This window comes from Vanacampus margaritifer, chromosome 2 (assembly GCF_051991255.1).
Source record: "Vanacampus margaritifer isolate UIUO_Vmar chromosome 2, RoL_Vmar_1.0, whole genome shotgun sequence".
Lineage (NCBI taxonomy): Eukaryota > Metazoa > Chordata > Actinopteri > Syngnathiformes > Syngnathidae > Vanacampus > Vanacampus margaritifer.
In genome coordinates, this window is record NC_135433.1 from 7,828,084 (window position 1) to 7,847,795 (window position 19,712).

At 39.3% G+C, this 19,712-nt stretch overlaps 3 protein-coding genes across 5 annotated transcripts; all 3 read right to left on the reverse strand.

The window, feature by feature from the left end:
* Positions 1-344: 344 nt before the first annotated feature.
* Positions 345-9,044, reverse strand: ftr67 (finTRIM family, member 67). Its single transcript, XM_077557940.1, has 7 exons — positions 8,325-9,044; positions 6,459-6,554; positions 6,151-6,384; positions 3,022-3,184; positions 2,498-2,599; positions 1,852-1,950; positions 345-1,591 (listed from the first exon to the last, which is right to left on the reverse strand). The coding sequence occupies exons 1-7, from the start codon at positions 8,931-8,933 to the stop codon at positions 1,524-1,526; spliced, it is 1,371 nt and encodes a 456-aa protein (XP_077414066.1). The 5' UTR covers positions 8,934-9,044; the 3' UTR covers positions 345-1,523.
* Positions 9,045-9,603: 559 nt separating this feature from the next.
* Positions 9,604-14,476, reverse strand: LOC144045073 (protein THEM6-like). 3 transcript variants are annotated; one of them, XM_077559881.1, is made up of 3 exons: positions 14,283-14,476; positions 11,419-11,923; positions 9,604-10,336 (listed from the first exon to the last, which is right to left on the reverse strand). In XM_077559881.1, the coding sequence occupies exons 1-3, from the start codon at positions 14,309-14,311 to the stop codon at positions 10,226-10,228; spliced, it is 645 nt and encodes a 214-aa protein (XP_077416007.1). In that variant the 5' UTR covers positions 14,312-14,476; the 3' UTR covers positions 9,604-10,225. The 3 variants fall into 3 exon arrangements, with proteins under 3 accessions (XP_077416007.1, XP_077416008.1, XP_077416009.1); XM_077559882.1 differs by lacking the exon at positions 14,283-14,476 and adding an exon at positions 13,066-13,183; XM_077559883.1 differs by lacking the exon at positions 14,283-14,476 and adding an exon at positions 12,841-13,032.
* Positions 14,477-15,333: 857 nt separating this feature from the next.
* LOC144045057 (protein THEM6-like) lies at positions 15,334-19,105 on the reverse strand. The gene is made up of 3 exons (XM_077559860.1): positions 18,923-19,105; positions 17,217-17,721; positions 15,334-16,468 (listed from the first exon to the last, which is right to left on the reverse strand). The coding sequence occupies exons 2-3, from the start codon at positions 17,715-17,717 to the stop codon at positions 16,361-16,363; spliced, it is 609 nt and encodes a 202-aa protein (XP_077415986.1). The 5' UTR covers positions 17,718-17,721; positions 18,923-19,105; the 3' UTR covers positions 15,334-16,360.
* Positions 19,106-19,712: the final 607 nt, after the last annotated feature.

A 19,712-nucleotide genomic window follows, 5' to 3' on the forward strand; every position in this document is an offset into this window, starting at 1 on the left:
TAATTTGTTGCAACATTTTATATTCACAAATGTAAATTTGGTCAAGTAAACCCCGTTTGTGCGTCTTTGATTATGAAATAACTGGTACTGTATTTTATGTCAGCATCTGCTGCTAAAAACAAGAACGCTATCAAAACCTTGATACTGCGCTCCCATTTCAATAATCTAACTAGAACCCTGGAAAGTGATTAGACAGTTTATGCACAGATAAGGTTTCTATTTTGTCCAATGTGCTTCTTATATAAGCCATCTGCTTGTTAATATTTTCTGCATCCACTAATGCCAAAGCGATGCAAATGTTCCCACTGTGGGACTAATAAACATCATCTTTAAAATATATACACTTTACAGTTACACCCAGGGACCACTTTATTGAGTACACTTGCACAATCCAATGAGATACTGCACTAGTTTTGCACACAATAGTGTTTATGGGACAACCAATATATTATTGGTGTATAACTACTGTAGCTATGTCATTGTTTTACCATCACAAACCTTAACTCATTAACTGCCACTGACGGCTATAGACGTCAAAAATTAATTTGAACTATTTCTATTATTTTACATTTCTTTCCCACTTTTGTGTATGTAAGTATGAAAACCTATATTTTTTTAATTGTATTAGAACAGATATAAAATTTGTGATTAATCGTGAGTTAACTAGTGAAGTCATGCTATTAATTACGATTAAAAATTGTAATCGCCCGACGCCCCTAATTTTTAATAATCTTTTCTAAAAAAAAAATTAAAAAATTAAAAGAAAAAAAATTTGAAGAAAAGATTATTAAAAATAAGGGGCATCAGTTGATTAAAATTTGTAATCGTAATTAATCGCACTAGTTAACTCACGATTAATCACACATTTTATATCTGTTCTAAATGTACCCCAAAAAATTCTAGGCTTTCATACTCTTGTTAACAAAAATGAAAGAAAAAAAAAGTTAAATTAATAGAAATAGTTACAATAAATTTTTGACGTCTATTGCTGTCAATGGCAGTAGATGAGTTAATCTCCATTTACTTCCGTGTCGGACAGTATCCATATTTGATCAGTGTGTCAACACTATCATAAGAGAAATAAATATATGCACCATGACAATGCCAAATACCAACACATCATATTTTTATGTCACTCTGTAAACAATATTCACAATTCTGTTTCTTTAATGGCTGTATGGCACAAACCAATATATTATGGATGTATGAAAAAACTTAAAACATAATTGTAACATTTTCATAAAATGTACAACCATATTCAATTCGAAGGTAGTTCTGCTTCTTACTACTACACTTAGTTCAGTCCTGTAATGACAATTTATAAAATCTGCTCATCTAGTCGAACCAACATTGATGCTATCGGAAAATAAGTTGAATAGCGTAGTTCCAAGTTTTGTGACCCCCCAAAAAATAAAAATGTTACAAGGTATGTCAAAAGTGGAAAATACTCCAGCTTGTTGATCATAGTTCAAGGCTTTGCATATAACGTTCAGAATACATAAATTAACGTCAACGTTCAAGTCTCATTTCTTTCTGGCATGAGATCTGCGCTGTAAGTGCCTCTGCCTGGTGCCTGTAGACATTTTGGAGCCTGCAAAAATAATAATAAAAACATTTATGTAATTATGGATGACAGAAAATACTCACATGTGAAGTGCTTGTTTTACTGTTGATATTATTTATACATATTCTGCTATAGTAAAATTTACTTAATATAAAATTGATTAGAAATGATGACAATTGTAAAATAAATATACTAACAATACATATTATTAGAGGGGGAAATATACGTTATGTGCATTGTTGCCTTATGAAGACAGGTCAAATCCTTTTCATGCAAAAGTTACCAACCAAAAGACGAGAGGACAAACGTGGGCCCAACAGGTCCCGGGTTCAGGAAAGGGTTGAGGGGGCTCGCGGGGCTTTGGTCCAGGCCGGGTGACGGGATCGCTACACGCACAGATAGAGGGACGGGGTATGAAAATGTGTTACTGTATCAAGGGCAGTAGTGCTGCCTCCGAAAACTGTTGCCGTGAACAAACAGGCCGAGTATGTTTTTCTGGGACAAGCACACGATGATGTTTATTTTGAATCTGTTGAATGTATTTTCACTGTGAGAATCAGTTAATGAGCACATTTTCATTAAGTTGAAAGGGAATATAAACAATGTCAAAAATTAAAGAATGCACGTAATGCAACGTAAATCAACATGCAATTGTACTTGCATTGACTTGCCCACTAGATGTCGCTGTTACACGCACACTCAGGATGTGTTGCAGAACCTTTGTGTACCAGTGAAATGGATTCAATTTCACATCATTGTTCTATTTTTTTTATTTAATATGTATACTATAAATAGTGCATCTTTGTTCATCTTCAGCATCAGTACACATTCTTTTTTGTGACGTTCTCATTTGATGGTCTGCCACAAGATATTTCTCATGTCAAATGATGTGCCTTGGCTCAGTGACGTTTGGGCGCCATCTTGTTGACTCACCTGCCCCCTCCATTTGAACAGCGGGCTGGACCACGGGCGAGGACATGTTCACGTCTGCGTGGACGGGCAGGATGGGCGGAGCCATGAACACCACTTCCCTCACTGGTGGAACACAAGTCCGTCATCAACCTGAATACGTTTGTCTTCAGTGTTTCTATTATTGGACGTTGTCCAAGGTGCAAAATGACACAAATCTATCTGCATACCCGTCTATTCTTCTATTTGTCAAACCATCTCCGCTATCTGTTTATGCATTTAGGTGGATGGCTGGATGAAAAGCTTTCAATCTACAATTTGTATTAAGAGCAATTATTTTGCACTGTATGTGTCCCCCCGCCCACCCCCACCCCGTAGTACAGATAAAAAAATCCCCCCACCCCACCCCACCCAGCATTTAAGTTGCCCAAGCCCATTGGATGTCCTCCATTATTATATGTATTTCCTGTCCTCCTCGTATCTACTGTCAAACCACGAACCCCCCATGTAATGTCATTGACCAAAAGTGTCAAGAAGTAAAAGTATACCTTTCTCATAGATGCTGACGAATCCTTCCTGGCAAACCTCTTGCAACAGCGTTTTAAAGTCGCACAGGGCTTTTGTGGCCGAGTCAAACGTCAAGCCAGCGTCTATGGCCACGGCGGGCATCGGCGTCGACACGGGCGTCAGAGCGTCCAGCGCCTGATAGCTCTGTCGGGACAAAAAAGCTAATCAGTTTTTCCGTCCATCCATTTACTTATCCAGGGTCGGGTCGCGGGGGCAGCAGCTTTAGGAGGGAAGCCCAGACTTCACTCTCCCCAGCCACTTCAACCAGCTCCTCCGGCGGGATCCCAAGGCCTGCCGAGAGACATAGTCTCTCCAGTGTGTCCTGGGTCGTCACCGGGGGCCTCCGGCCGTTGGGACATGCCCGGAAAACCTCTCCAGAGAGGCGTCCAGGAGGCATCCGAAACAGATGCTCGAGCCACCTCAACTGGCTCCCCTCAACGCGGAGGAGCAGCGGCTCTACTCCGAGTCCCTCCTGGATGACCGAACTTCTCACCCTATCTCTAAGGGAGAGCCCGGACACCCTGCGGAGGAAACTCATTTTGCCCACTTGTATCCGGGATCTTGTCCTTTCGGAGGAAGGCCCAGACTTCACTCTCCCAAGCCACTTCAACCAGCTCCTCCGGCGGGATCCCAAGGACTGCCGAGAGACATAGTCTCTCCAGTGTGTCCTGGGTCGTCACCGGGGGCCTCCGGCCGTTGGGACATGCTCGGAAAACCTCTCCAGAGAGGCGTCCAGGAGGCATCCGAAACAGATGCTCGAGCCACCTCAACTGGCTCCCCTCAACGCGGAGGAGCAGCGGCTCTACTCCGAGTCCCTCCTGGATGACCGAACTTCTCACCCTATCTCTAAGGGAGAGCCCGGACACCCTGCGGAGGAAACTCATTTTGCCCACTTGTATCCGGGATCTTGTCCTTTCGGAGGAAGGCCCAGACTTCACTCTCCCAAGCCACTTCAACCAGCTCCTCCGGCGGGATCCCAAGGACTGCCGAGAGACATAGTCTCTCCATTGTGTCCTGGGTCGTCACCGGGGGCCTCCAGCCGTTGGGACATGCTCGGAAAACCTCTCCAGGGAGAGCATCCAGGAGGCATCCGAAACAGATGATCGAGCCACCTCAACTGGCTCCCCTCAACGCGGAGAAGCAGCAGCTCTACTCCGAGTCCCTCCTGGATGACCGAACTTCTCATCTCTAAGGGAGAGCCCGGACACCCTGCTGGGGAAACTCATTTCGGCCGTTTGTATCCGGGATCTTGTCCTTTTGGTCACGACCCACAGCTCGTGACCATAGGTGAGGGCAGGAACGTAGATCGACCACAGCAGACCGATACAAAGTCTGCACCACTGCAGACGCTGCACCGATCCGCATGTCGATCTCCCGCTCCATCCTGCCATCACTCGTGAACAAGACCCCAAGATACTTGAACTCCTCCACTTGGGGCAGGATCTCATCCCAGACCCAGAGAGGGCACGTCACCCTTTTCCGACTGAGGACCATGGTCTCGGGTTTGGAGGTGCTGATCTTCATCCCAACCGCTTCACACTCGGCTGCGCACCGCTCCAGTGAGAGTTGGAGATCACGGCTTGATGAAGCCAACAGCACCACATCATCTCCAAAAAGCAGAGATGCAATGCTGAGGCCACCAAACCCCTGAGGACCCCCCCAGCGCTTCGGCTGCGCCGAGAAATTCTGTCCATATAAGTTATGAACCGAATCAGTGACATAGGACAACCTTGGCGGAGTCCAACCCCCAATGGAAACAAATCCGACTTACTGCCGGCAATGCGGACCAAACTTTGACACCGGTTGTGTAAGGTACTAACAGCCCATATCAAGGGGCTCAGTGTGATCCCTCTATAGTTAGAACACAAACTCAAAATTTATTTATTTCCTCAGTAGAACTTTTATCTGTGGATGTGTCTTTGTGAGTGATGTCGCAATTTCTGCCAAGTGTCTGTAATCAATGATGTTTTTAAAAGTCGTATCGTCAAAACTGGCACCTCATCTATTTCCACAACAATGGGCCATTGTCTGTGGTTGAAGTGTCTGTAATCAATGATGCTTTTAAAGTCTTATCTCATGTCCGGTGAACTCCAGGTGGGCTGTTTGGAGGGGGCGTTGTGGTACCGCCCCTTCAAGATAGTATAAGAATGCTGTGAGTCCGCTGTAACTTCACACTTGCGAGAAGCTGCAGCAATGTTCTGTAAACTCGCTTGTGTCCGGAATATTCTGTAAAATAAAACCTTCGAAGGAACTGTTCACCGAGCTCCAGCCTGCATTCGGATAACCAACATTCTCACTACCCGAAAGAAAACGAACACGCGAAAGAAAATGATTCTTTTCTTCAACACAATCCAGAGGCACTGTCCCCGATGTCCACGCGATGTTCTAGAGGCGTGTCAACCACAACATCCAGAGACTTTAGGAACTCCAGGCGGATCTCATCCATCTCCGGGGCCTGGCCACCAAGGAGCTTTCCGACCACCTCAGTGACTTCGACCCCAGAGCACAAATGCGGGCACATCTTACAGCCGCTGTGAAAAACCGAGTGCGGCAAATGAACGCGGAGCTTGCTAGCGTTCAGGGAGGCTTGACACGGAACTTCAACCGCTGGACATCGGTGTCAACGGGGCGTTCAAAGTCAAGTTACAGAGAGCGGGAAGACAGATGGCGAACACAGCTTTACCAAGAGCGGGAGGCAGCGCCTTGCGAGCCACGCCACAATTTGTCAATCATTCGGCATCATTTCCGAGAAGCCGCACGTCGACGAGACTGACTGACAATGAGACGGAGCCTGGCATGTTTGATGGAGAACTTGCCCACTTGTTCGTTTCGGATACAGAAGATGAAGACTTGAGGGATTTGTGGGTTAGGATTGATCAAAAGCAACGCGAGTACATTGTTATATACGTCAAGCACAAGCGTGCCTGCGCCCAATAGTGCGGTGCGCCTTATGTGTGTGTGTGTGTGTGTGTTAAACCCAAAAATAGAAAATACGGTACAGATTAATTTATAGCTTGTGTTTGTTCAAAATTATATGGGAAGATATTTTTCAAAATCCTTCAGCCAAAAATTTGAGGCAGGAAAAGCCCGTTGTTGCACGACGCCGTCACCTGAAGGAAGTGCAGGTGGTCGTTGGCGACGGCCAGCCGGTCCAACTCGCCCTCTCGCTTCTTCAGCTCGAAGATCTCCTTCTGGATCCGCTCCAGAAGCAGCTCGCCCAGACTCACCACTTGCTTCCGCTGGGCCTTGATCAGCTCGCGCACCTCGAAGCGCTTGAGCTCCACGGAGCGGAGAAGGTCGGTGAAGACGCTGTCGCTCGTCTCCGTCGCCAGTCGAGCCGACCGCTGCGGGGGTAAGAGGCGGTGAGTCGCCATTTGTGACATTTGACAGGAAAATGTCCACAGTGTGTGAGGTTTACATTGAGAGAGAAGATGGCTTGTCTCAGATCCTGAGACTCTTTCTCTCGTTGCTGAATGCTCTGCTGAGACCTCAGCTTCATTTCGCCCAGTTGTCTCTGTGGACCAGGAAAATAAATTGCACCAAAAAAAAGGAAAGTTTTTAGCCATTTCTACTTAAGATATGATTTGATTATCATGCATTACCAAGAAAGAGGAAAGTTTTTATTTATTTATTATACTTGTTCACATAAATCATGTGCTAAGTCTCACTGTTAGCTAAAAGTCACGACGGCAGCTTTGACTCAGTAATTTGAATCAGTATTACTGTTATTTTTTAAACAAGTTTCTCTGCGAGTACTTTTGCCACCTCGGGTTGCTTGTATTAATTAAAATTTGAATGGTGGGTAGGCCAAAATAACGGATACAACAAAGACCACATATTAAAAAAATAATTTAAAAAAACAATAAAAAAGACGACATGTTAAAAAACAAAATACAAAACACAAATATGGCCTGAGAAATACACAAATAAAAAAAAATATTAGACAACATATTTGGGAAAAATACATAAATAGTTGACAATATACTACAGAATAGTACAAGAGTATAAGAAAAATTTTGAAAAAAATGAAAAAATTACAGTAACCTAAATATAACAAATACCACACGACAAAGACCAAATATAAAAATACTAGATTAAAAATACAATTGAAAAAAAATACATATAACTGAGAAAATATTGTGGAGAATTTTTTAAATAAAATAAATATAAATAATTAGAAAAAAAAATCTTTAACAGATTTAAAAAAATTATATTAGGTATACTAGACAATTGCAACAAAACAAAACACAAATTTGATTAAATTACTTTTTGATTTTAAGCACATTTCAGTTTGAATTGACTCAATATGGCGGCAACTGATGGGATATAAAATTACAACAGCAACGTAAAGATTTTATTTTTTTTTACAATAAAATGTTCTATTCTATGCAGCCCACTAAATATGGTGTTCTGGTTAGTAATGCGTTAGTTGAATATAAGTTAAGCAACCAAATCCAGCCGTTTTTATCCATCTCAGGGGGCGGCCATTTTGCCACTTGCTGTCGACTGTAGATGACATCAATGTTGCTCAGGTCTCACGCAACGACCAATCACAGCAAATCTTCAGAAAACAGGCGAGAACTGATTGGTTATCTGCCTGAGCCCTGAGCAACGTTCATGTCATCTTCAGTCGGCCATAAATGAATTACAGATTCTGCCCCAGTGAACGTGTACTAGCTTGTGTTGTAGTGAGTCGAAAAAGGTCATTCCTAGGGGTGTGCCCAAAAAATCGTTTCTCATAAGAATCGCAATACTCATTTAGTATGATTCAGAATGAATTTTAAATGTCCCCAAATCGATTTTATTTTTTTTAAAAAAGTCAAAAAGTCATGATCACGTTAGTCCAATAAAAGTTTTTTTTTTGCAGTGTAGGATGTTAAGATGCATCTCTGTATACATTCCTGAAGCGTTTAGTATGAATAGTTGTCCATTTGAGTGATAAAAGTGCCACGAGTAGCGTGTTAATTAGCATTAGCAAGTCAGACTCTAGTAGATCATGACAATAATTTGCATATCTATAAATTGAAGCAGAAATCATTGTCAATCAAATACTTGTTTATTTAAAATCGTTCTGAATCGATAATCGATTCTGAATCGAATCGCAGACCCCAAAATTGGAATCGAATCGTGAGACAGCCAAAGATTCCCAGCCCAGAATTACTAATTCCCCAAATTTCCATTGTACAGTGGAATAAGAACCAGGCGTGGGCGAATCCGTGGGTGCCTAAACGCGATCATGTTGGGGTCCAGTATGTCCCCTTGTCAAAACAACTACAGTTGTTACCTGCTGCGTTTGCATTTCCACCTCCACCAGCACCGTGTCGTGTCCCTTGTGTTCATCTGTCAGGCACATGGAGCAGATGCGCTGCTTGTCCGTGCGGCAGTAAACCTCCAGCAGCTTATCGTGCCGCGGGCACACGCTTTCCTGGAGCGTCTTGGAGGCCGACACGAGCTTGTGCTTCTTGAACACGGCCGAGTGGTGGTGCGGCCGAACGTGCAGCTCGCAGTACGACGCCAAACACACCAGGCACGAGTTGACCGCTTTGTTCTTCCTTTCGGGGCACACGTCGCACTCCACGTCGTCGGCCTCCGCCAGGTTTTGCAGTTGTTGCCCCGCTTCCCCTCCCGGGACCTCCTGGAATCCGCTCTGCTTGAATCGGTCCACCACGTCGGCTAGTAAGGTGCTGCGGGCGAGGGCCGGCCTCGGGCTGAAGTTTTGTCGGCATTGGGGGCACATGAACACGCCGAGGTAGTCGTCCTGGTCCCAGAAGTTGCGGATGCATTCGGAGCAGTAGCTGTGGCCGCACGGGATGGTCACCGGCTCCCGCAGGATATCCAGGCACACCGAGCAAGTGAATTGGTCCTTATCCAGGACCACCCCGGCCTGAGCCATCGTTCCCGAAGTGAAGAAGTTAATAGAAAGGTGAGACGGAGGAAAAACAACAAGACGCCACAGTGACTTTGTTTACAGGAAATTACGTCAGTGGGCGGAACAACTGCCGGAAGTGGACGTGTTTGTGGATTTGTTCATTTTGATTAAAAAAAAAAAAGTTTTACCTCAGCGATGTGTTACATAATTATGTAAAACGTTAGATAATCATATATTTTTTAAATTACCGGTGATGGCATGAATAATCCCCGTATAGAACGACTAAATGGGTCAAATTACATCGAAAGTTACGTCAAGCGTCAGGTCCAACTAGCGGAAGCAGACTCGTCGTATGGCAAGGCAACTTTGTTAAAACTTGAATCGTTGTACGTTTTGTTTTTCAAATAAGACATGTTACAATTATAAAACTAAATAATCAAAATGTCTGTACACTAGTTTTTTCGAGAGGTAGTCTAATATAAATATAAAATTAAACAATGTAAACATTAGAAAAGGAAGATGCGTCATGGGATCGGGTCAAGTGGCGGAAGTAGATGTAAAGTTGTACACTTAAATAATAAACATTAAAATAAGGGCTATTGCTAGCGTCAATCAGAACTGAGCAATGGCAAGTAGAATCGAGTTGTGCAGGTGTGCCTAAATGTCCCATGAATAAATACAAAAGGTTGGCCACTCAAGGATTTACGAGCATTTTTATTTGAAAATGCTATTAAATACAACATACTGTTTTTGTACATGGATTCATTCCATAAATAGTATAAGAGGAACCTAACAGGGCAATGTGTGACTCCTCTCCATCAGTGCATTAACAATATATTAACAATTCAGACCTATACCTCAACCTAATAATTATAATAGAAACAATTTGGTCAGAAGATGAAGTGCAAGTTTTAAAAATCCTTCATGTATTGTTTTCCAAAGTTGCCAGCAACATTGCATTAACGACTTTAAATACCACCCGTCCCAAAAAAAAAAAGAAGAAAAGCAGATGATCCCTTTATCATAAATATAAACACTTCTTTATGGGAAGCGTTTTTTGTGCGTTATTTTTAATCAAGTACTGTACAACTACTTACTAATCAGAAGTGCAAACGCACATAAACATTTTCCTGTCTTAGTTGCTGCTGCATGCCTGTGAATGTTTCACTGTTCATGATCCTATCGCTATAGTATGTCACATACACCATAAAATAACTACTCTGCAGAAACTAAACAAGTGGAATATCATTAGGCCGGTGACGGCCCTCTACTATGTTTGTGATTATATTGCTAACGATATAATGATATGCATGCGTTTATTCATCCTTCTTTTGCTGCAGTCCGTGTTCTGCCCTCAGGGCTTGGCTGTTGGCTGAAATGAAGTCGATCCAGTGCTTCACGTCCTCGCCCAGTTCAGGACATTCAATCTGGTGACACACACAAAAAAAAAAAAGAGGTCTTGAGCAAGCAAACAAACAAACAACCAGAGGTCACACTAACTTGGGTTACGCATTGGAGTGTCCACTTGCATGAATAAACACAAAAGCTTTAAACATAAAAATTAAAAAAAAAAAAAACGCTTAATTAAACGCCTTCTGCTTTTGCTCCTTTTTAACATAAAAGCAGCTTGAACCACTAGACTGAGCTGTTATTTCTATTTTTATAACATTTTTAAGTAGTTATGTCTTTTTTTGTAATAGTTTAGTAATTTTTTATGTCATGTTTTTAGACGACATATTTTGAGTGTATTTTTCATTCATTATTTTACAATTTGTGTATTTTCATCTAGTATTTTTTCTAATTAGATTTTTCCTTATTCTTAGTAATTTTACCAATTATGTATATATCATCTAACACTTGTATTCCATCCTCGAGCAATTTGTTTATGTTTGTATTTTTCCAATTTATTTTTCAAACACTTTTGTATTTTATTTTATATTTTTGTCCATTTTTTCTGGGTATTTTTGACAACTCGTGTTTTTTTTCATTTATTGTTTTTTTGTGTGTGTAATTTGTCACCCACCCCCCCAAAAAAATAGTAATAATTTGGTGCATTTTCCTATTAATATTGTATTTAAGTATTTTGAATGTGTATTATTTGTATCTGTTTACTATTTTCTACTATTGCTGTTTAATTTTTAGGAATTTTTCTAAAATATTTTTCATATAACATTTTAGTATTATTTTCTACATTTTCCCTGTTTTATATTTTGTGAAATTATTGATGCAGTTATTCTATATTTTTGTCTGTTTTTTTTTCTTAATTTGTGTTTTTATCTGTTTGTATTATCTCGATTTTTTATTTACTTGTGTACATCTATATATTTTTATTTTTAATAAAATATTTTTGCATTCTTGTTCATTTTTATTTTACTATTCAAATTACACAATTTTGGTGAGCTCAATTTTCTCTAGCAATGTTAGAAATACCCCAAATTGTTCCAATTTGGGCCTATCCAACCATTTATGTGTGGGCCCATGAGATTTTGCAGCAAAACGAGTCCCTCACCTTCTTTTTGCAGACAAACTCCACAATCTCCTCCGGGCTGCTGTGCACCACATTCTGCCTGCAGAACAACACAGCTGACACGAAGCCGTCCTTCTTGGACACGAAGCGCTGCTCTAGGTAGAACGCCTTGTCGTCCCAGCCCAACACCCTGGTGCGGATCTCAAACGTCTCGCCGAACGCCAAGGAGCGCCGGTAACGGATAGTGGAGGCCCCTATCACCATCTTGGCCCCCATCCTGCACAGGGCCATGAAGAGCCCGTTGCGCATGTAGTGGTGGAAGCGGGCAAAGTCACACTCGCGCAGGTAGCGAGCATTGTTCATGTGCCCCTTGTAGTCCACGTCGTGGGGGAGGACCACACCGTTGACCTGCTGCTCTGCCAGCACATCCTTTATGCGTGGCTGGAACAGGGTTTGGATCAATACGTACGCCGCCCGCAGGAAGTACCACACGTCCACGGTGCAGAAGAGCACCAAGAGGCCCCCCAGCACTAACAGCAGCATGTCTCTGAAAGGATGGGGGGGACACACAACCACATTAGAAAAATAGGGCTAATGATGGGAAAAATAAATTAGTGACCATAATAATACAGAATTGCAAAAATATTTGACAAAAAAAAAAATCACAAATTAGAGCAGTGGCGGCAAACTCGGTCCTGCAGGTTTTGGATGTTTCCCTGCTCCAACGCAGCTGATTCCAATCAACAGGATCGTTATCAGGCTTATGCAGGACTTGCTGTCGAGCTGAACATATATCAGTTGTGTTGGAGAAGAGAAACATCCAAAACCTGCCGGATTCCGGCCCTCGAGGACTGAGTTTGCACACCCCTGTAGAAACAATAATTTGATGAAAAAATGGCAAAAACAAAACAAAAAACAATGGAACGCAAATGGAAAAAAAATAACTGGAGAATTTTTGGGGGGGAAAACAGAGAGAAAAAAAACTAACATTGGATCATGAACAAATATTAGAAAAAAAATGCAAAAACATTCTGACCAAAATATGAGGAGAAAATGACAAAGATATAATATACAAATATAAAAATAGAAAACAGGATCCAAAAAAAAACAACCGACAATTTTTTTGGGGTGAAAAATACACATTCAAATAGCAAAATTTTGTCTGAAAATGACCAAACGTTTGGTGAAAAAAATGTAACAATACTCTTAGACAACATGGAAAATTGCACAACAAATATGAATATTAAAAACATGCACAAATATATTCCAATAAATGGACACATAATAGAAAATTAAAAAGGTACTACAAAATGGATGATCTGAGTTTTGATCCCTTCCTGACAATTTCTGGATTATCATCTAACTACTGATTGTCATATTAACAGTCAAAGTGTTGCATTATTAACGAAGATGAATGAGTCTGTCATTTCATTCAAATAACATTTTAAACCCATTCAATTCAACCTTGAAAGGACATCGACGGCACATCAACTCCACCAGCCCGATGGCCTGGCGTCAGCTGGTTGGTTAGCTACCTAGCTAGCTAGCTAGCTTCATAGCCGCACCGGTCCCGCCTCTCTCCTCCTCCTCTCCGTAATAAAAACAAGCATGCGCCGCAAAAAGGTTCACTCCTTCGTGTTCAGCACCAAAGGCTTCCTCTTGGTTGTTTTACGGCGTCATACGACTCACCGTGCGTGGCAAAGGGAGCACTAACATCGGCTGCGAAGCGGGGAGACCAGAAGCCGGTACCGCATTAAGTACAGTACAGGCTACAGCAGCGAGCTAGCATGACTTCCGGGAGTGTGACGTCACGTGATTTAATCATAATCCAAGATTTGCGGAAAAAAAAAAAACACTTTCACATTGATACGATCACCTATATTAGCCTTATAAAATATATATATATATATATATATATATATATAACAGAAAGGGTCTGAAAACTGTCAATATTTGTTTAAAAAAGAAACAAACGTTATATTGAGTTATGAAATCCCTGGCGTTATTGTGTTTTTTTGGGGTGTGTGGTGTTGATTTGTTTCTTTATGTTGTACACTAGTATATTAATATATAATGTTTCATTTTGTTTATTTCGGGTATACTATTCTGTACTTATTTGATGGTTCAATAAACCTGATAAAATAAAATAAAGTGCGTGAATAAAATGATAACTAAATAAAACTTGCCACTTTTTATCTGGGTTGTTTGTTTGTATATTCACGCGGTTGAGAGAGTTGTCTAAATTTAAAGGGGCTTTACGCAAGCCTTTAATCAAAAGTAATATTATGTATATATATGCATGCAAGTGCTAAATCGAAAGTAAACCCGCCTCCTCCTGACACGAACTGTAACCTTCCGAGCACACGGAGACTGCTGTTTTTTAGATTTATTGTAATCATTCGGCTGGTCATTTTCAACCGCGAAACATACGTCGCCAACTCCTCGGCAACTTATTTTTTATTTTTTTTACAATTATACACAAACAAACAAAACAAGACACTCATGTATCATCAAATGACAAATGACTTGGCATAGATTGAGTATAAGCATTCTAACAATATCGTTGAAAATAGAACAAATACATAAATAAAAAAATCAACTGAAATTGTATTTGTAAGAGGACTTTCAATAACAAATTAAATATTTCCAATAAAGAAACGAAATGAAGGATTTTTCGATCCAGAACACTCCCCGGCAATTAAACTCGTTCCACACCTAACCCTCTCGCTTCTTCATTCCCCACCAATCACACATCACTTCCGGGATGCCTCTTCAAATACCCCCCGGATTTCAGAAACACAATTTTAACACGGTCCGTTGCTCCCAACAAATCCAACCCTTAACCCCACATTTACGGTCCCAGAACAGAAACACGTAGGGTGTTTTTTGTTGTTGTTGTTACTCACTTTTTAGTCTCTTCCTCGATGTTATCCATTTCTCCGAAAGTGCCAATTACAATGACATTTTACGTGACATATTACTCAAATTATTACGCGATGTTATTCAACTTTCACCAGCCAGTAGCTGCTTTACTGAGTTGGCGACTTTTGCGAGATGATATGAGACGCGTGATGTTACGCTGGTGTACAAACGCCGTCAAAGACAAAAGCAATTTATCACTTCCTGGAATGTGACGCTTCAGCATGTTTGAATTCTAATCATGCTTCTTTTTTTCTTTTTTTTCAAAGATAAACAATGATGTCATCCGTATAGTCCGCGACTTTTTTTTTTTTTTACAGTACTAAAAAAAGACATTCTCTTCTGGTCGATTATAAGATAAAATACAGTCATAAATTATTATAATAATAATAATTATTATTATACAGGTATATAGACAAAATTTTGTTGCGTGGCAAAACTATGATGACAAAAATATTAGCAAATTTAGCCTCAAAAGGCCCTAAATTTCAAGTAAGTTATAATAATATTGTATATTTTAGATTGAAGTTATCGTAATTAAGGTGCCTTTGGGTGGGTTTAAGAGTGATAGATGAAGTTACAGAAAACACAATCTTCGTGTCCAAATTCAATAATCTTAGGCACTTCGTAAAGATTGGTAAATTAAGAGATAAATAAAAATAGACTACCAGGGATGTTGAGGATTTTTAAAAAATATATTGCAGTAATAAATTGAATAATGTATATATTTGTGGAGACTGGGGGTCAAGTTGTATTTTACGATTCTAAAAATTTGCAGGATTTCACAAGTCACTTCATGTTAAATAGCTCTTAATATGCAAAGAAAAATGCACCGAGGTGGCACAGTCTTACGGAATTATGCCATCTAGTGGCAGAAAAATGACCTCAACACAAATTAAAATGGCACTCGTTTCTTTTTACAGCACAGTATATCTTTTTAATTTTAACACAATTTTATTAATTATCAAATTACCATATCAATGACTTTCTACTACTTTAACATTTTTTTCACCTTTTATGTTAACAAGAATATGAAAATTACAACTTAAAAACATATTTTATTGTACATTTACAACAGATATAAAATGTACGATTAATCGTGAGTTAACTATTAAAGTCATGCGATTAATTACAATTAAAAAAATTAATCACCGGACACCCCTAGTTGCAACACATCTTATGTTCATGCACCTTAAAACTACAACATAGGCGAATAATACACATTTAGAAAAAAAAAAAAAACTCAAACACAAAAAGAGACACACACAAAAAAGGCAAATTTTTGACCAAAAAAACCCAGTTCAACTTAAATGTATCCTTGGGGGGAAAAAATGTTTAGGAGAAAATACAAATGATTATGAAAGCAAAAATACCACATAAAAATAGTAGAAAACAATAGCCCTAAAATACAAAATAGAATAAAAATATTGGATAATAAAAAAAAAAAGTAAACCAAAAAATCCTCAAAAGAAAAAAAAAAGGTTTAAGGTATTAGAAAACAGTATACAAATATTAGACAAAGTGAAAGTGAAAATGCAAATTAATTTACAAATAAAAAAATCTGAGGGAAAATACAATAATTTGAAGAAAAGAAAGAATTTTATTTTTTTTTGTTCTCGTTTTATTTTAAAATCTTTCCAATGACAACAGTTTGATCATTTCCATTACATCCTATGGAGGAAGGCTGTTTAGGAATCCAAATAAGAGTAGACCAACATCCTTGAATGAGTTGTGTTTGGCATTAGAGGTTATAATGATAGTACCAAGATGCAGTAAAAAGGCTCAACTTTAATTCACAAGTCATCTTTATTACAAAAATAATTAACACATTCGGCATTCGCGTTTGTGAATTTTTTAGGGGGAACACAACCTCTGTCATTTGATGTTTTTGCACTTAGGCCTGAGGTATGACTTTAACATTATCTGGTGTAATCTTGATGGAGGTCCTTGAATGCACCTCGTAGTAATAATAATACAGTCTGCATGTAACATGATCGTGTACATGCTAGATGCATGGGACTGATGCTTTTTGGGGGTTCACTGTGATAAATTTGAATGTCCGTGTTTATTTGTCCTTCTCTTGTAGGCCGCTCTCTGCTCTGAGGCTCTGACTGCTGGCTGAGATGAAATTGATCCAATGCTGCAGGTCTTTTGGGAATTCAGGACATTCCACCTGCAAGGATCAAACCGCCAAGTTAACACATTCACTGCCATTGACGGCTATAGACGTAATTTTTTTAATTTGAACTATTTATATTAGTTTAACTTTTTTTCTCCACTTTTGTTAACAAGAGTATGAAAATATAGATTTTTTTTATTGTACATATAGAACAGATATTACATTTGTGATTGATCCTGAGTTAACTAGACAAGTCATGCGATTAATTATGATTAAGAAATTTAATCGCCTGGCGCCCCTAATTTTTAATAACCTTTTTTGTTTAAAAAAAATGAAATGAGAAAAGATTATTTAAAATAACAAAACATAATTAAAATTATATAAAAAAGAAATTATAAAAAAAGAATTACAATATTTTTTTTAAAAAGAAAAGATTATTAAAAATAAAAAATAAAAATTTTAAAAAGAAGAAAATTATTAAGAATGACTACAATTCTTTTTTTTGAAGAAAATATTAAAAAATAAAAATAAAGAAAAAATAAAAATATTAAAATACATGTTTTTTTAAAAAAAAGGGGTATCAGGTGATTCTTTTTTTTTTTTAAATCGTAATTAATCGCATGACTTCACGATTAATCACAAATTTTATCTGTTCTAAATGTACAATAATTTTTTTCCCTTGGTTTTCATACTCTTGTTAAGAAATGTGGGGGGAAAAAAGCTAAACTAATAGAAATAGTTCAAATGAGTGAATGAGTTAAAAGTAATCTCGGTTGAATACAGGATCCTGACGTCGTCTTACCTTCCGCTTGCAGAGATGCTGCATGATGCTGTCCGGGCTGCTGCGTAGGATCGTCTGCTTGCAGTACATGACGGCGCACACCACCCCGTCCTTGCTCGACACGAACCTCTGCTCCAGGAAAAAAGCTTTGTCGTCCCACGTCACCACCCGACTCCGCAGCTCGTACGGCTCGCCGATGCAAAGCGGCCGGCGGTAGCGGATGGTGGTGGCCCCCACCACCATGGAGGCCTTGAGGGCCCGCAGCGCCTTGAAGACGCCGTTGCGCACGTACAGCGAGAAGCGGGCGAAGTCGCACTCGCGCAGGTAGCGGGCGTTGTTCATGTGACACATGTCGATGTCGCGCGGGGCCACCCGGCCGCTCATGACCTGCTCGCCCGTCACGTCGCGCACGGTGGGCTGCAGCCAGGCGCGGATGACCACGGCGGCCGCGCGCACGAAGTACCACACGTCCAGGCTGCAGAAGAGAGCCAGAAGGACGGCGAGCAGCAGCAGCAGCCACATCTCTCTGGTGGGCAAAGCGGGTCCATGTGACAGTGAGCAATGAAAAGAATATTTAAGTTTCGGAAGTCCAGACCTAAATCCAATTGGGGTGATCTTACAAAAGAGATTTCCTTGCAGTCTAACTTTTTTTTTTCATCCACTCCATGAAAAAAATATTTCAAAGGAACATGTTAAAAAAAGTTAAAATATTTTGGGGAGAAATATATTATTAATATATATATATATATATTTTTTTTTTCTTAAGTCATTTGTACCAATTATAATTTTCATATTTGGGGCAAATAATATGCTAAATTATTATTATTATTTAAATTAAAGTTCACTTTCCATGCTTGGTTAGGGACATTTGAGGTCTATTTTAAGTCCACTGGGGCCATACTGAAAAGAAGTGGGGAAGAGGATTTCTTATTTTTCAAGATTTGCGTATTTTTATGAATATCAAGTAAATTGAGCAGGCTATAAAGTTCAAAATTTGGGGGAAATAAATGTTATCATACTTTTTTGTTGGCCTTTTTTTCCCCATTAACATATTTGTGTTGTTTTTTTTTTGTCTTAAATTTTTGGGGAATAAATTTTTTCTTTCTTTCAGATTTTATTGTTTCACCCAGAAACAGTTTTGTCTAGACAATTATAGGTTATAATTTCCATATACTTGGGAGAAGTAATTAGCTTCTCACTCATCTTTTATTGTTGACGTTTACTCCGAAGCTTCTATTTTTTTCCCCGAAACTGGGTGTGTTTCTTACTTTTTATAGCAGGGCCATAAAAAATTTTTTTTAAGTGAAAATGTTTTTATTTTTTTATTTTAAATCATGCCAATGAGGACTCGTGACTCAAATGTACACGCTCAGGTAACTTTTCTTATTCTCATGATACTGAGAGATGGGCTCGACAGCAAAACAGGTCTTGCAAGATGAGCAAGTGTGCTGCTTTACGCACGGTTGGGATTTCTAACTATCTAAACATCTTAATGTGCCAAACGCCATATTATAAAAGTTAGAAATGTTTTAAATGATCATGTTGACTTGTCAACTTGCCATAGCTACGTTTAAATAGCAGGGAAATAAATCAATGCACTTCCACATTGTTGTATGTGGACATCATGCGTAACAAGTGCTTTAGGCAAGGACTCGAACTTAAATTTGGCAACAAACACAGTGGATAAAAACTGGAAGTGATTAATAGCGTGAAACCAAATAACTCACCCAGGGGTCTTTGGTGAAGCACAACCTTTACAAAGTCATACTTTTTTTGAGGAGGGGGAATTCACCAGGTTTACTTGTTCGAACTACTTCCGATGCAACCTTTCAAATACACTGTGAGGAATGTTCTGCATTACGCACACGGTCACATTAAAAGCGCCGAGAAACCACGACACAACAGAGAAATTGAAGGAGTGTTTTAAAGTGCTCATTTTAATTATTTATTTGGAAGACTATGTCATATTTTGTGTTTGGTAACGTGACTGACCGTTTATTTTTATTTTTTGGCTTCATTTCCGGATTTAACAAATCGGATGTGACGCAACAGAACGAGGGCGTCGGTGATTGGTTAATAAATCAAGCCCAGCTCTAGCGTGTTTAAAAATGTGAAATTAATCTCTCTCTCTCTCTCTTTTTTTTTATTTTTTTATTTTTATTTTTTATTTTTTTTCTTCTCAGAAGAGCTCAGTATTGTTCATTCGATTTGACATCATCATTGCTCTCCTTTTTTTTTTTTTTTTTTTAAAAAACAACAAATCAATTAAAAAATTTTTAATAAATGTTTTTTGTTTTTTTTTTTGTTTTTTTTAATACATATACATATATATATACATATACACACACACATATATATATATATATATATATATATATATATACTTTTTTTTTTGTATGTGGGTGAGTATGTGTGTGTGCGTGTGTGTGTGTGTGTGTGCGTGCGTGCGTGCGAGCGTGTATGTATTCATCAGTTCACCTAAAGCCCATTAAAAAAAATCCCATACTAATAATATAA